The 17,652-nt window shown below is 31.0% G+C and overlaps 1 protein-coding gene across 1 annotated transcript in view; it reads left to right on the plus strand.

Moving 5' to 3' along the window:
• LOC127704307 (DNA helicase MCM8-like) overlaps positions 1–17,652 on the plus strand; it is a 98,512-nt gene that overhangs the window by 8,747 nt on the left and 72,113 nt on the right. Inside the window, exons 2-7 of the mRNA XM_052208317.1 lie at positions 2,163–2,313; positions 4,442–4,573; positions 5,661–5,743; positions 8,597–8,657; positions 13,198–13,286; positions 15,648–15,798. Of these exons, the coding sequence (XP_052064277.1) occupies positions 2,181–2,313; positions 4,442–4,573; positions 5,661–5,743; positions 8,597–8,657; positions 13,198–13,286; positions 15,648–15,798 (649 nt within the window). The 5' untranslated portion in view covers positions 2,163–2,180. The remainder of the gene's footprint in view (positions 1–2,162; positions 2,314–4,441; positions 4,574–5,660; positions 5,744–8,596; positions 8,658–13,197; positions 13,287–15,647; positions 15,799–17,652) is intronic.

The following is a 17,652-nucleotide window of genomic DNA, read 5'->3' on the forward strand; positions in this document are numbered from 1 at the left end:
GGCATTTCATCAGTATAACATAAGAAAAAAGAAGAGATATGACACTAAATTTCTAAAGTAAAAAAAAACTTGCATGCAATACACAGTAACTCTTAAAAATGTTGTTATGTACTAAAACCACTTTGAGATTTTCAAAAGTAGGCAGGTATGCAATCTAATGAATTATCAAAGTGTGTATTGAACATATTGAAGAAGAGAACTTGTTCATTATTGAATACAATTTATATGAAAATTACCTGATGAGAAATTATCTGTTATCATTGCTCTTTAAGTTGGCATCGTCCTCCTTTCTTTAATATTTAGCATTTCTAGACTTAATGATTAAAAACAGATACCAGACACATACATTTCTTTTCATAGAGTGTTTTTTATGTTTCAATTTTTCTTTCTGTTAAGTACATAAAATTAATTTATTATCTATAAGGAATTGAATTGTAATTAAGAAATTGTGGTATCTGTCCAACTGTGAAGTGAGGTTGTCTTTACTTATGACAGAATAGTCCAAGCCATCTGACAACATGCACTAATTAGTCTTTAAGTACATAGTCTTATGTCATGAATTAATCAGATTCAGATTCAATATTTTATTAAAGTATCACCACTTGTAATACATGTAATACAATCATCATAATATATATATATTGTATAAAACAGTAATTTTGTAAGTTAAAATACAAGTACCATTCTATAAAGAATTATGAGAGACTATAGAAATTATAATAAATTATAACTATATATTTATCATGTCCATTCTATAAAAAAATATAACTACATTTATCATGTCTATAAAATGTTTGAGTTCTATAAAACATAACTATCAATCAGGCATATAAAAACTATTTCTTCTACTTAAAATATTAAAGCAGGTCTTGGCAACCATATCATAACAATCAGTACTTTTAAAAAGATATCTTCTTATTTATATTTATCATTATCAGATAAAATATTAAAATCAACATTACTTCTTTTAACCTCGTAAAATAAACTTTCACGCAAATCTGCATATAAGGGACAGCCTAATAAAACATGTTTCTCATCTTCAATTTTATCATTACATAAAAAGCAAACTCTCTCATTTACAGTTTTGTTTTCATAGTGACCTGTTTCTATTCGCAAAGGGGTGACGCCACACCTAAATTTGGCAAATGCACTTCTGTACCGAGTCTGTAATTTTTTTCCAACATTTTGTGACAATATTCTATTTTGCCAATTTACCTTATATTTTTCAAATAAAAAATCTTCTGTGTTATAACATTTTTATGCACCACATTCTCTAAATTCGTTCATAATGTTCTAGTACAGAGATTGTTTTTGCAATTGTTCAGGACTTACTTTATAGATGATCTTTAGATGTCATTAGGGTTTTTGTGTCATTGAGTTGTTGTCTCAAGAATAAGAAAAAAATGAATTGCTGTCTCGACATGTCACATATATATACACCACTTCTCATAATCATGTATGTACCAGTACATGTACTTCAGAAAGTAATAGCATAAAGGCCATGTGTATTGTACACATAAAAAAAACTTAAGAAGTGCAATGGTTGTCTATTTCTATCCTTATATAAGTGATTAAATTGTTTTTGGGGTTTGGAACTTTTTTTACCTGATGAACATAAGATCATTGCATAGGAGTTCAGACTTCGCTTCAATATTGACTAATTTTAATTTTATGCATTAACAGAATGATGTTGTGGGTAAATTACAAACTGTTCATAATTCTTGTAAAGATATATAAAACGATTAATATAAATATATTCAAAAATAGATTAAGGTGGTACCCAACACCTTGACTAATATTAATTTGGCTCGTTTAATTTTCAAAAAATTTTGACAAAATGTTTACTTTGACCCTTTGACAAAAATATAAAAATTTCAAAAAATTTGAACCAACCACTTTATCAGAAAAATTTCATTGGTTATATAGCAGTTTGACTAACACTAATTTTGATCATTAAGAAGCTTAATATTTCCTTAACAATACAACGTAATTAAAACGTTTAGCTGATTTTTACAGAGTTATCTCCCTGTAGTGTTAGGTACCACCTTAACTGGGTTAGAATCCTATTTCATACACATGTGCTAATTTATTATATTTTCATGAATACATGTACATTTATGTAAAAGAAAGACTAATGGGTCTTTAATTAACTATCTTTAAAGGTATAAAGTACAAACAGGATGAGCCAAACAAGTACCTCTAGTGCTGGTAGCTGGCAGGGAGGGAGAGGATGGAGGGGTCGAGGCTGGTGGAGAGGTCGTGGTGGAGGTCGTTACTACAGTCACCATGGCAACAGAGGGAGAGGCAATTCACGTAAATTAAGTTAACATTATATTGCATAATTATGTGGTGAATATCAAATCAGTATCAACTCATGTTAAAAAATATATATATTCATGAGTACATTTGGTAATCATATGATTTATTGTTGAATGCTTATTATCCAGTGGAATATATAACATTTATATTCAAGACTACAACTCAATTAAATTCAATTCAAATTATTTAAAGTCGATATTCAGTTAACAGACTACATAAAAACAAGCTCTAGAGAGCTTTTTAAATTGACTAAATAACAATATCTATACACATATACAATAGTCATGAAAACAACGCAACTTTTAACATATAATGCACGGTAAGATAATATAGATTTCAAATAAAAATTAAAAGCATAGTTTCAGTAATATTTGTATGGCCTACTGGAGAAGAGCCATTTCAGGGATGGAAGAAGGCTGTTTTTGTATGCTGTTCAAATTTTCTCATAACAGAGCAAAGAACTTTGAATTTGAAATACTAAAAGATTTTAATTTATATTGGTGTGACTGAATGTGTATTGAAAAATTATTGTATTTGCGTTCATAAACACATGGAAACAATGGGACAAATTTGCACTTTAATGCTTATGTCTGGTCACAACTTTTAGTATCTGAAACATGAACCCTAGTACTGCAGGACGTCGATATAGTGATGGCCCATATAACTTTACTGTACTGCCGGTCATCAATATATTGATAACTTCCGATAGGTTCATTCAGTGCCGGTTGTCACTATATTGACTTTCTATATAAGGTAAAGGTTTCGAGTTCTAGCCAATCAAATCACACAGATATTTTTATTTTAAGTCGATATTGCGTCAGAACAAGGATTTCCCTGTAGAAAGATGTTTTCATTGGTTGCTTCCCGCATTCCATTCTAAAATTATTTTGATGATAAAATTGACCCCGTAGTTTGTTTACATTCGAGTATGAAACAATGGAAGTATTTGTTGAAGTAGCGGATGGGAACACGTTTTAATAGGAAGTAGACCATGAAAATCGTGATTTTGAAAGACAAATATTTCTACAAGATGATTCGGACGAAGAATTTATAGGTTTTGATGAGGATAATCTAGAAAAGAACGAAAAAATAGCGCCGTTTTAGGATACGTAGAAACCTGGATACATGTGGTCTAGCTTTTGATTCTGGAAAAGAAGTTAAACTTTGATGTTGGAGAAAATACAGAGATAAAAGGTTGCTTACGTTTATAATTATTAATTAAGATTTCATAAGAAAATTAGTTGAAGAACCAAACGGATGCATACTAGACTTTTTTGAGTGGGAGCAAGGGCAACAATATTGAAAAGTAAAATAACGATTTACAAGGAAAATTCACACTCATGGTTTAAATTATTGGACGATGTCAACCGGGTTGACAGGAAGCAGTTTGTCATGAAATAATAAAATATATTATTTGTCTTTTTTTTGCTAATTAAATGAGATTTACAAATATTTTTAATAATCAAATAAATAAAAACGTAATTTTTCCAGTTTCATTTGCTATATCTAAATAATTTCATAATCCACTGTCTCTTATTTTATACTGTGAAATTCTGCATTCAATTCTGCAAAACAAACTCATTTAATGTTACTTTCTAAAATGTTCAAAAATCATAGAAAATTGATAAAACAATTACATTGTGTAACACTGATAAATTAACAACTCAGCACAGTGAGATGCAGAGGCTAATTAGCATCATGGCACTGCAGTGAACTGATAATCTATTTATAGATGGCAGTACTAGGGTTAATTTAAAAATAATAAACATTCTATCAGGAAAAAGATGTAAAAGTTTGCACCATTCAATTAAGCCTATAAATAATTTTTGGGTATATATGAAATTACACTTGTAATTAACTTCCCTGTACATTTCTCCTCTTTAACACACCCAAATGAAGAAGGTTTTATTGTGGGCCAAAGTTATTGTTTTTAATCATTAATTTTTTAACAGCCTATTTATGAAGAAATTTCTGACCCACATAAGGAATGTGTATTTTGTTGGTTGCTATGGTCTTACAATGTTCAAAATGTTGTAGTTGAACTGAATATTTAAAATAGAAGCAGGCTGATTAGATGTTTCTATCAAGTATCAGATCATATTAACTCATAATCTATTATTAGAATCTCAGGGCAGGGGAGGAAGAATGATGGATGATCCACAGCCCAACAGAAGGCCTGCATCACAGATGGTCCAGACTGTCATTGAGGTCCAGTCCCCATACAAAGGATGGAAGTATTACTTTTCAGAAGAAGGCAAGGGCTGTTCCATTAAAAATGTATGTGGGAGGGTAGGAAGGCACTTTCAAAATATCCCTACAACCAACAACCATTTTTGTCGAGCCTTCGACTTTAGTTGAAAAAGCAAGACATAGAGATCCTACATTCCGTCGGCGGCGGCGGCCACAAATATTCACTCCGTGGTTAAAGTTTTTGAAATTTTAATAACTTTCTTATACTATTTTGGATTTGTACCAAACTTGGACAGAAGCTTGTTTATGATCAAAAGCTAGTATCGGGAAGGAAATTTTGTAAAAAAAAAAATCAATTTTTTCTGAATTTTACTTTTAAATGGACTTAGATTTTCTGCCAGGAAACAACACATTCACTCTGTGGTTTAAGTGTTAAAAATTTTAATAACGTTCTTATACTATTTTGGATTTGTACCAAACTTGGACAGAAGCTTGTTTATGATCAAATGCTAGTATCTAGAAGGAAATTTTGTTTTCTTCCAGTTAACATTACATTCAGTCTGCAGTTAAAGTTTTTAAACATTTATTAGCTTCATAAACTATCCTGGATTTTTACCAAACTTGGACAGAAGCTTCTTACAATCAAAAGATAGTATCAAGAGGAATATTTTTATTGATTTACTTCCTCATTTTTGTTGAGCCTGTGATTAACAGAAAAAGTAGACGAGACACTGGGTTCCGCGGAACCCTTACAAATTTTTTAGATAATTTTACATAATGGTAATAGATGCATACTGAAAAAAGACCCATGACCCATATTCAATCATTAAACTTCCCTTCCTACCCTCCCACATACATTTTAATGGAATAGCCCTAAATACAAACATGCATACACATGCCCATTCTCTACTTAAAACACTCAGATGATGTAGGATATCCCAAACGAAGGGTAGAGGTACAGTTTCATGTCATAATAAATTTTGTAGAGTCAATGGGAATAAAATAGCATGAAACTACAATTATATTTTTTTTTGAAAATTTGAAAAACTAAATCAGTAGTTTAGTAATTAAAATAAAGTTTGCCTGAATTTTTTATTACATTTCAACAATATTGAGTGGATGTTAGTCAGCATTTACTTTTTCAATTTCAGCTTATAATGACCACTCTCCCACAGTGAAAAAGGTTCAAGTATTTGAGAAATATTTCCTTAGCTGGTCACAGTCTTACAAATGGGTATGTATTAGTCAAGAATTTTACATTTTTATTTTTACAAGGTAACTATTTTTTGTGCAATGTTTATTTATTTTCTAAATTTTATTTGACATTCATTGTCATTTCTATCCTGAAAATATTTTAGTGATACCTATGAATAATTTAGTTTTTAAGCCAAAATTAAGTATTTGGGACCCCAGTAAAAAATTGAGCTCTCTGATCCTTTTGTTTTTAAAAGATTTCTTCCCCCAAAACTTTTCAATTATTTCTAACTTTTGGGATACGAATTCTGTCAAGCAATCTTTTTATCTTTTATGATTGACTCCTTTCCAAGGCTCTCACATAAACCGTTTTGTGCCTTATATTAAAAAACAACTCAGATTCTCAAGATTGTTCTGTTTTAAAGAGTAAAACAAACAAACATTGAATTTAAACAACTTTCTGTTAATTTTCTTTTCATAATCCTCATGTTTTTATATCTCCCTTTTTTATTTGCGTTCATTTCACAATACAGAAAAGCAGTATTAAGCAGTATCTATATTTAAGGTTTTATTTATTTAGTAACACGTAGTGTATTTAGCATGCATAGTTTTCTTGACCTTGACAGGCATCAGAATAAATGGTTGCTCTGAATTCCCCCACGCCATTGGATGATTTTCAACTCAAGAGATCCTTTCTATGTTTTTATCAGCTATTTAGGGTTATTGTTGTTACATTATTAACTCGAAAAATGTAGTTAACAGCGTAATGATAGTAGTAGAAATAGAACACCCCATACTTGCCAACCTCTGACAATGAGAAATCATGTCATGACATGACATGTCAAAAAGCGTGTGAAAACGCGCTACAAAGATGCAGACTTTTTTGTATGAACAATGTTCATAATTTCACATTATCATGATTATACAAATTTGTTAATATATAACAAAAACAATATTCTAGAGTAAACTTTTATTGTATTCAACAGTGGTCTGTTTTGCTGCTTTTAAAGCAACAACCTAGGCTTAGGCACATATTCAAACATGATAACAAGGCACACAATATATCATTGTCGAGTTCTGATAAGAATTCAGTGTTGATTTCTTTATAATTGAAAATGTTCTCTCAAAGTCAGAATTAATATTTGGCTGAACTTGAATAGCTTGATCAAGCTTTGAAAGAGTGTCATAACGTTTTTTTGTCATCTATTATCTTTGCCATTGCTCCCAACGAACTATATATGTTGCTATTGTCTCTGAGGCTATTGTCTGGTCAAAACTGGGTAGTTCATCAGAAGACAGCTGGTACTATGAGAACTGATTCAACAGTTCCGTGATATTTCCATCCCCTTTGTCCTGTGAGAATCTGTTGGCTAGATTTGAAACTGAAAGAGAAAAGTATTTTATTATTTGATTACCATTAAGCACGTTAAATGCTTAATCAAATCGCTACTTTGTAGTTCTCCTCTCACATGTATTTTTATGATTGCAACATAGGGTACACAATGCGTTACTCATCTCTCTATAATTTAAACTTGAACTCCCAAATATAATTTGTAAATCTTGAAATTTATCTTGGTACGTACACATCGTTTTCGCATAGCAATCGGCTCTTTAGATGACGGTACAGGTCCTGAAAGCGAACTATTTCTGTCGACATTTCCCCATAGTGAATTTGAAAGAAAGTCACAAAATCGTAAAAACTAATCACAAACTAGTTACCTTAAGGGCTTTTGCTGTTCGTCCATATAGAAAAATAAACAATGGCGACGATACAATTACTTGGAAATTTTTGGTATTTTTTTATCTAATAATGAAAAAACCCGAGAATCGCCATATCACTAACTACCAAAAAATCAAAACAACGAAAAAGCGTGTCAAGTGGCGAAACGCGTGTACACGCCATGTGACAAAATTCTCGCATGTAAACTGTTGAAAAAGCGTGTATTACACGTGAATATCATGTCAGTTGGCAACTATGGAACACCCCCTCAGCCCAAATAGAGTCTTCAATATTATCAACACTATTAAGAAACTTACATGCCATGTTTGTTGCTCACTGTTGATCAAATGTTTTTAAAAAAGTCAAATTCATTAACATTTTATGATATGTAAGTAATCATCTGTTGTGTTTATTGCTATTATTTCTGTTTTGTTTAAAATCTGGGTAGATCAATAATGAACTCAGCCATCAATAGATTACCTGTGGATAGACTATTCCATTCAAGTCAGGGGAGTACTTGTTGATAGACTATCAGGGGAGTACTTGTTGATAGACTATTACGTTTAAGTCAAGGGTTAAAATCTGTTAAAACTTCATGGAAATAATTATAAGACACTGTCCAGAGCAAAATTTAGAAGAAAAAAATTGCATTTGTCTATGTATTACTAGTAATTGGACTTGGTTGGTTTTTATTTTAGTGTTAACTTTAAGTTATTTTGACTATTTTTTAAAGTGAAAAACTATATTCAGATTGAATCAAATAGGGAACACATGTGCAGTTGAATTATTTTTGATTGATTGATTGTTGGTTGCTTAATGTCCAGTGGTAATTATTTTTTGAGAAAGAATACTTATATCAATGGAAACAATGGCGTTCGTATCCCTGAGAGCGATCAAATTAATAAGCTCTTGGATTATAAAAAATGTCAGAATTGATCAAAACCATAATTATCATTGTGTTCATTTACAGATTACAAATTGCAAACTGCAGATGAAACGGTATGCGTAATACTTGAAACATACTCAGTAAGCACACAATATTTTCTTGCTTGTGATTTATGAAAACTAGACCTTTGACTCTTTAATTCTTGTGACTATTCTTTGTGTCAGTAGACTATCAGTCCGAAAAAACATAAATATTTGTATATATCAGTTCTGTATTTATGTTTTTAGGATGACGTGGAAGAAAAAGGATTTTTTGTTGTTGATATGAAAGATTTATTGTCTGATCAGAGTAAGTAGGAACTATTATATCACAGGGTGGCAAAATATAGTTTTCCTGTGAAGTGATCCAACTGTTGTCAATCTGTTCCCTTTACATAACGTAACTTTTTGCACTGAATGAACCAGGGTCAGAATTCAAAGACTACACTAGGAAAACTTAATTACCTTTACATGCATTGATACAAAATGTTTCTGTCCCGAGCAATTTTAAACTCAGTAGTTTTATAATGATTTTTGTTTAAGGAATAATCCAATTTTGTTGTTTGAGGTACATATTAATAAAAAGGGGGAGAAAGCTGGTGTTTTCTCAAACCTCAACCTAACAAAGCAGATTTAAATTGAAAAGCTGGCGCATAGAATTTGAACCCTCACCCACTTGGTTGATTGTTACCTTCTTACAACTACCATATAACTTTTAATGGAAATGCCAATTTCATGTTAATTACTATTTTTTTGCGATATTCTAATTTTCACTGCTTAAAATGGCATCAATTTAATAACTATACATAATGGAATGCATACCATAAATTAATTAAATAAAACCAGAAAAATGCATATTTCGTCTTCTAATTAAAATAAGAAAAGAATCAACAAATATTTATGAATAGCTGTTGCTTTACAGCCAGTTACAAATATTTCATGCACGTTCAAGACAATTTATACACGACAAACCAACATTGCCAGTTTACTCTTGATAAATACCTGATTTTTATTGATTTCCTGGTTCAACCCACAAAACACTTTAATTTTTTTTTTTTTTTTTTCTATTGTGTTGCATTTTTGTCTCGCTGTTGCAGTATGGGAGACCTAGGTATTACAATCCGGCGGCGGCAACAGCGTAAACTATTTGTTTAAAGCTTTATATTTCAGAAGGTAGAAGACCTTGTATACAGATACCTTATGTTACGAAGATTCCGTCTGTCATATGTCCATTGTCCTTGACCTCATTTTCATGGTTCGGTAACTGCTTGAAAAAAAATTACAATTTTTTATACACCCGTCAAATTTTTGACGGGACGTATTATGGTATACAAATGTCCGGTGTCCGTCCGTCTGTCTGTCTGGCGTAAACATGTCGCACCGTAATTTGAGAATGACTTATCCAAATTTCATGAAACTTAACATAGTTGTTTCTTATGATGGTCAAACAATCTGTATACTTTTTGGTGAAAATAAGATTAAAACTTTTTGAGTTACGGGACTTAGTAACTAAAACAGGTGTGTGTTTTTTTTTCACATGTCGCGCCGTATCTCAAAAACAATTTATGATTATTGCTTAAAACTTTACACACTTCTTAGTTATATTAATCTCAAGATCTATATACTTTTTGGTGATGATTCAAAATTTTATTTTAGAGATATTGAGTATTTTGTTAAAAAAGGGGGAGGGATTTTTCACATGTCGGGCCGTATCTCAAAAACAGTTTATGATTATTACTTAAAACTTTACACACTTCTTAGTTATATTAACCTTAAGATCTGTATACTTTTTGGTGATGATTCAAAATTTTATTTTTGAGTTGTTGAGTATTTTGTAAAAAAAGGGGGAGGGGTTTTTCACATGTCGCGCCGTATCTCTAAAAACAATTTATGTTTATTGCTTAAAATTTTACACACTTCTTAGTTATATTAATCTAAAGATCTGTATACTTTTTGGTTTTGATTCAAAATTTTATTTTAGAGATATTGAGTTTTTTGTAAAAAAAAAGGGGGTTTTCGCATGTCACGCCGTATGTCAGAAACTATTTATGCTTATTGCATAAAAATTCACACACAAGACGACCGGTGTATCATGCGCTCATGGCGCAGCTGTTTATTTTCTAAGTGAAATACTTGCTTATAATGAGTACTAAGATAACTATATTTGGTACATGGGTTCCATGCAACATCTACATGTCCATCAGGTGGGGTTCACCTGACCTCCACCTTATTCCATGGTTCAGTGACCAAGGTTATAGTTACGTGGTCAAGTCCGTATCTCAGGTACTGTAAGCAATAGGTCAACTATATTTAATTTATGGAATGATTGTAAGGGGTACCATAGAAAGGCTTGTATAGTCCGCGGTTTTATTCTCCAAAATTGGACCTTCCAGACGGGGTGCGGACTATAGAGTACAATAAGCAAGAAATAAGAGAAAAATTTCAATTTCGCGGGAGAGGTGGTTTGTTTACGTTCCGCCATCTTTGTTATTTATATTGTAGAGGGCGCTCTTATTTTTCAAACTAATAATTTTAACTCATCCATATTAATAAGTTATTTCTATTCAATATCAAATTAATACTGATAAATATAAAAACTAAACCTTTCATTACAAATTTATCGTTTCTTTTCAATGCATTGGTTGAAATAAACTGGTATCTGCTTGATTGAAACGATACAAACATAGTGAAAAAGACAACCTTAAACCAGCTTAGAATTTGTAAACTACAAAACGTAATCGGTTATTGTTAGTGCCGTTTTGGTGTTTCATACTGACTAATATCGTTTGTATTAGCTTAAGACCCTTCAAACATTAATGTGATAGATATATTAAAGACTGTTTTACAAAAGGATGGAACTGTTTTACTTTCAAAGTTGTATTATAGTGATATCTGTTATGTACGGATTTCGACTCTCACCGGTTAATTTCTTCTTTTACACATGCTTTTTAAACTTCCTGTTTAAACATACACAAGTTTCTAAATTGTTTTTTAAGTGAATTAAACTTATTTTAACAATTAATGAAGCGTTCTAGAATCATTTACAAGCAGTTTCAGCTTCTGTTTGATGATGGAAAACAGGTTTTTCCAAGAAAATACCGCAAACGACCGCACAGGATTTAAAATTACCGGAGTTTCATTAGACCTTTTCTAACAGTTACAAAAAGTTTTTTTACCTAAAATTTCGTGGGGAGAAGGGGGTGCGGACTATGTACCAGTGCGAACTATACAAGCCTTTCTACGGTACATGTCCGACTGATAGGTTTCATCTGACCTTGACCTCAATTTCATGGTTCATTGAACAATGTTTAGTTTTTGTTGAGCCTGCAACTTTTGTTGCAGAAAGTTCGACATAGGTATAGTGATTTATATTTTCCTAGGTGGAAGACCTGGATGCTTTATACTTTGTATATAGATGCCTTATATTATGAAGTTCCGTCTGTAATATGTCCATTGTCCTTGACCTCATATTCATGGTTCAGTGACTACTTGAAAAAAAAGTTAATATTTGTTGTAATGTTAATTTCTCTCTTATTATGAGTAATAGGATAACTATATTTAATATGTGCATACCTTGCAAGGTCCTCATGCCCGTCAGACAGTTTTCATCTGACCTCGACCTCATTTCATGGATCAGTGAACAAGGTTAAGTTTTCGTGGTCAAGTCCATTTTTCAGATACTATAAGCAATAGGTCTTCTATACTTGGTGTATGGAATGATTGTAAGGTGTACATGTCCAATTGGCAGGTCCATCTGACCTTGACCTCATTTTCATGATTCAGTGGTTAAAGTTAAGTTTTTTGTGTTTTGGTCTTTTTTTCTAATACTATATGCAATAGGTCAACTATATTTAGTGTATGGAAATATTTTTACAATGTACATGTCAGTCTGGCAAGTTTTATTTGACCTTGACCTCATTTTCATGGTTCATTGGTCAATGTTTAGTTTTCATGGTTAAGTTTGTTTCTTAGATACTATAAGCAATAGGTCAACTATATTTAATGCGTAGATTGATTGTAAGGTGTACATGTCTGTCTGGCATGGTTCATCTGACCTTGACCTTATTTTCATGGTTCATTGGTCAATGTTTAATTTTCCTGTTTAAGTCTGTTTCTTAGAAACCATAAGCAATACCTCAACTATATTTGGTGTATTGAATGATTGTAAGGTGTACATGTATTTCCGGTTTGGTTTATCTGACCTTGACCTCATGTTCTTGGATCATGTTAAGTTTATGTGATACTTTCAGTAAAGCTTTATATTTAGGACTATCAACATAAAATCAATGGTCAGTAAAGAAGGTGAGACATTTCAGTGTGTGCACTCTTCTTGTAGTTTGGTCTATTTCTCAAATACTATCAGCAATAGGTCAACTATATTTGGTGCATGGAATAATTGTAAGGGGCACATGTGCAACTATCAGATTTCATCTGACCTTGACCTCAATTTCATGGTTCATTGAACAGTGTTTGGTTTTTGTGGTTTGGTCTTTTTTGCAAATATTATAAGCAATATGTCAATTATATTTAGTGTATGGAATAATTGTAAGGTGTACATGTCTGTCCGGATGGATTCATATGACCTTGACCTCATTTTCACGGTTCATTGGTCAATGTTAAGTTTATGTGATGCCTCTAGTAAAGCCTTCAAATTACAGACTTTCAACATAAATTAAGTGATAAGTAAAACAGGCGAGACATTTCAGCATGCGCACTCTTATTAACAATGATTATAAACAGATTTCTCCATTGATTTTTTTTCAATGATGATAAACATAAATTTCTGGAGGAATATACTAAATAAAAAATAACTGCATTTTGTTTTAGTATGTACACATTTTGAATTATAGTTTTGATGGAAGGTATTCCAGACCTGTCAACAGAGATGAAAGATATGCCGGACAGAATACTCTCTTGTATGGGATTAGCTGTTCACCAGGTATTTTTTTCCCTGAGAAACAAGGAGTTTGTAAAGACTAAAGGAAAATTTTCTCTACAATTATATTGAAAAATCAAAAAAAAAAAATCTTCACATGAAGGATATGAACATTCATGAAATATTTACCACTGGATGTTAAGCAACCAACACTCAATCTATTAATCACAATTAGAACGCAATATAGAGGACATTTATATGAAAAAAATCCAAAATTTTAAGTAATTTTCAGGTGTTCTTTTAGTATTATTTTTGCATTATATAAAATCTAGTTTACTCTGATTTTCGTTGAGTCGTGAAAACAGGATATAGCGATCCTAGATTCCATTGTTGACGTTAGCGGCATCAACATTTAGGTTGAGTATGTGGTTAAAGTATTTTAAGACATTAATAACTTTGTCAAATCTTCATGGAATTATATGAAATTTGGAGGAAGCTTGTTTATGACCAACATACAATATCAAGAGCAACATTTTGAAAATATTTATTTTCATTTTTCAGTATTTTACTGATAAATGTACTTAGTTTTTGTCTCGCTTGACGGAGTCAAAAAGCGAGACATAGGTATGCTGTTTCTGGCGGCGGCGGCAACAATGTATTAGTTTGTGATTAGGTCTAGTTTATGGTGAACTACTAGTGGTTAGTCAAAGATATTTGGTATGCAGTTGTATTAGTATTGGCACATCTCATTACCATGGAGATTATTTGGCCCTGCCCCCTCAGTTATGGTCTATTGACTTTGAAATTATGCTTAGTTTTCATGTATTAGTTTGTGATTAGGTGAGTTTATGGGGAACCACTAGTGGTAAGTTAATGATAATTGGTATGCAGTTGTATAAGCTTTGGCATATCTCATTTCCATGGAGATTATTTTACCCCGCCCCAGCAGTCATGGTCTATTGACTTTGAAATTTTTGCTTAGTTTTCATGTATTAGTTTGTGATTAGGTCTGTTTATGGGGAACCACTAGTGGTAAGTTAATGATAATTGGTATGCAGTTGTATAAGCATTAGCATATCTCATTTCCATGGAGATTATTTGACCCCACCCCCTCAGTCATGGTCTATTGACTTTGAAATTTTTGCTTAGTTTTCACGTATTAGTTTGTGATTAGGTCAGTTTATGGGGAACCACTAGTGGTAAGTTAATGATAATTGGTATGCAGTTGTATAAGCATTAGCACATCTCATTTCCAAGGAGATTGTTTAGCCATTTACCTTCAGTCATGGTTTATTGACTTTGATTATTTGCAAAACTTACATGTCAAAGTGTTGCTATTTTAATTTCAACATTTGCATTATTGAAATTACAAAAAAGCGAGACATATCTCTGTGATAACAGTTTATTTTTTACAGCTAACAAGTAGATACAGTCTGGGGTTAATGTTTGTTACACATCATTTACTTTGTCAAACCTTTAATAATTTTATAAAACTTTGGCAGAGGCTTTTTTATGATTAGGAGATAATGTTTGAAGCAAACTTTTGAAAATATATTTTATTTTCATTTTCAGTATTTTTCTGAAAGATGGACTTTGTTTTTTACAGTTAACATTTACAGACAGTCTGGGATTAAAATTTTTTGACATAAAAAGTTTCATCTTTTTCAATAGAAATGTTGTATTTTACTGATTCACTTTTTAAGTCAACATTACACTTTTACACTGACAGCAACAATCGCAGGCAAGACACGGGGTTCTGCAGGACCCCTTCCAAATTTATTTGTTTTTTTATCTAACAATAAATGGTTTGATTGTTCTCAACTCTTTGTTGAATAACTAATGAAAAAGAGCACCATAAGTGATCACTAGTATATTGAAAATACTCTCAAAATCAAATGTCTTCCTCTGTATGTATGTCCTATAAAGCCTGAAGATTGGGTAAGAATATGAAAAAAAAAGTCAGGTAATTCCTTATGGATGTGTAAGAAATATGTTCTGTCATCAATGTGGGGTATATGTTTATTATTGGGAAATAACAGTACTCGATTTGAAGATTTATCACAGTCAAATCAAATATTCAAATCTTCAAATACAATGCTGTTATTTTTAATCTAATGCAACACTTTTAAAATGTTCAAAATCTAACATTCCAAATATCCAGAAACGTCAAGTGCAATTGCACTAATTTTACTAATGACTCCATATGTCAATCTTAGAATTGACAGCAGATGTCATCCAATCAATTTGTTTTATTAGAACTACAAATAATACATTAAAAAGGATTTTTAAATTAATGAATTATAAAAAGAAAAAAAGATCATTTCTTTTCATTCTGTTGAACTGTTTAATTTGTGGTTCGCCTATACCCTCAAATCCACAAAATATTGTACGCCACCAATAATACTTGAAGTACATCCTTTTCAGTTGATTACTCACAAAAGAAAACGTGAAGCAGAAGCAGACTACCAAAATGACCAGTTAGATGGCAGTAATTATTCAGTGCCAATAATACTAGCTAGGATGATTAACTTTGGATCACAGATACCACTGAAAAACTTGAAAGCAAATTACTACGGTAAATATTGTAAAAGTGGCCGTCTGTACAGTACCTTGAAAATAAGAAATAGAAAAATCTGAGATTTTTGTGTCACCTTTCGTTGCAGGAAATAAACTATTTGTATAAAGCTTTATATCTCAGAAGGTAGAAGACCTGGATACCTTATGTTACCAAGTTTCCGTCAATCATATGTCCATTGTCCTTCAACTCATTTTCATGGTTCAGTAACTGCTTGACAAAAATTTGACTTTTTTTCATGTGAATTTCTCACTTATTATGAGTAATACACAGCCAAATTTTGCTCACGTGAATTTCACGTGAATTTCACGTAAAACATTTTATGTGAATTTCACGTGAAAAAATATAAATGGTGTCTAAGTTAAAAAAAAATAACCGAAAATCAAACATTTTGTCAACCTCTAATATCTTGTATTATATGTATCATATATTCCATGGAAATCTTAATTTAATTTGAAAAATTCTATTTTCACGTGAAATTCACGTGAATATTTCACGTGAAATTCATGTGAGTATTTCACGTGAGTATTTCACGTGAAATTCACGTGAATATTTCACGTTAAATTCATGTGAATATTTCATGATATATTCACATGAAAAATTTCACGTTAAATTCACGTGAACAAATTAACATGAATCAAAACTCATGTGAAAATGTTATGTTTCATTTTATCTGAATTAAACCATGAATTCATAAGAGAAATTTAACTTTATTGAGTTAAATTTTTGTAACATGAGAAACAAATTCACCTGAATTTTGCTATTATTCATTCCAATTTTCTTTTTGCAAAATTGAATCATTTTAAAAACTGTTATTCTTTGTCTCTCAAGATTTACACATTTGGACATACAATCATTGTAAATGATAAATATTTATCTTTTTGTTAAGCATGAATTATCTCCCTTGATAGTGGGTTAGATGCAACTACAAAAACATGTTGGTTTTGAATTATATTTTCTATCACTGTTTATATTTATCTCTAGTAGAGTCATTAGGATGGAATTTTGTATACATGTGTATCTCTTATTTCAAATTCCTAGATGCCTATATTATATTGATGGACTAATTTGATTTACTAGTAATATTTCTATAATTATTAAGTAGTAAATTTAATTACTTTCACACATCTTATGTCTTCTTTACTTTTATACTTTTAAAAAATGTGGGAGGTAACTCCAACTTATGAAATAGATTACTGTTACTGTAATAGATTCTTTACTTCCCATTATTGCAAAGAAAAAAAGGATAATATATATCATATATATATATCATTAACTTCCAAACATGAGTTATATCCCTTTTTTACTGTGCATAAAACTTTTCCTCAAACTTATAAGTCAAGAAAATTTGTGAGCATTGAATCGCACATAAGTTTAACATTAGGACATATATGAATAAAAACTAGTAAGAATACAGAAAAGAATTTTATATGTACTAAATTTTGTCAATAAATGTAAATTTGAATGTTTATCAATTTTTTAAGTATATTGAAAGTGCAGTATAAAATTTTTTGTATTGCTTTTTATAACATGACATCTATACAAGAAGCAAATTTTGTTTATAATCTTTGAAATTGAAAGATTGCATGATCAATTGTTGCACTGGGACACATTTTAAAATTACAAAACAATTTTACGTCCCTGTATTCTTAGATTAATGTTTTTATTCAGAAAAAATGAATGGTTACATCAAGGAATTGTATATTTAAATATACAATTCCTTGGTTACATTTACACTTTATTATTAAAAAAAACTTACATTCTTTAAGCTTTAATAAATGTGTGGTAAATGATTGCCAATTAGACAAGGCTTGCTCATTGAATTAAGGTTAAACATTTTACTTTTGTATAGAT

The sequence above is a fragment of the Mytilus californianus genome, unplaced genomic scaffold, assembly GCF_021869535.1.
Source record: "Mytilus californianus isolate M0D057914Y unplaced genomic scaffold, xbMytCali1.0.p SCAF_6, whole genome shotgun sequence".
Taxonomy (NCBI): Eukaryota; Metazoa; Mollusca; class Bivalvia; order Mytilida; family Mytilidae; genus Mytilus; species Mytilus californianus.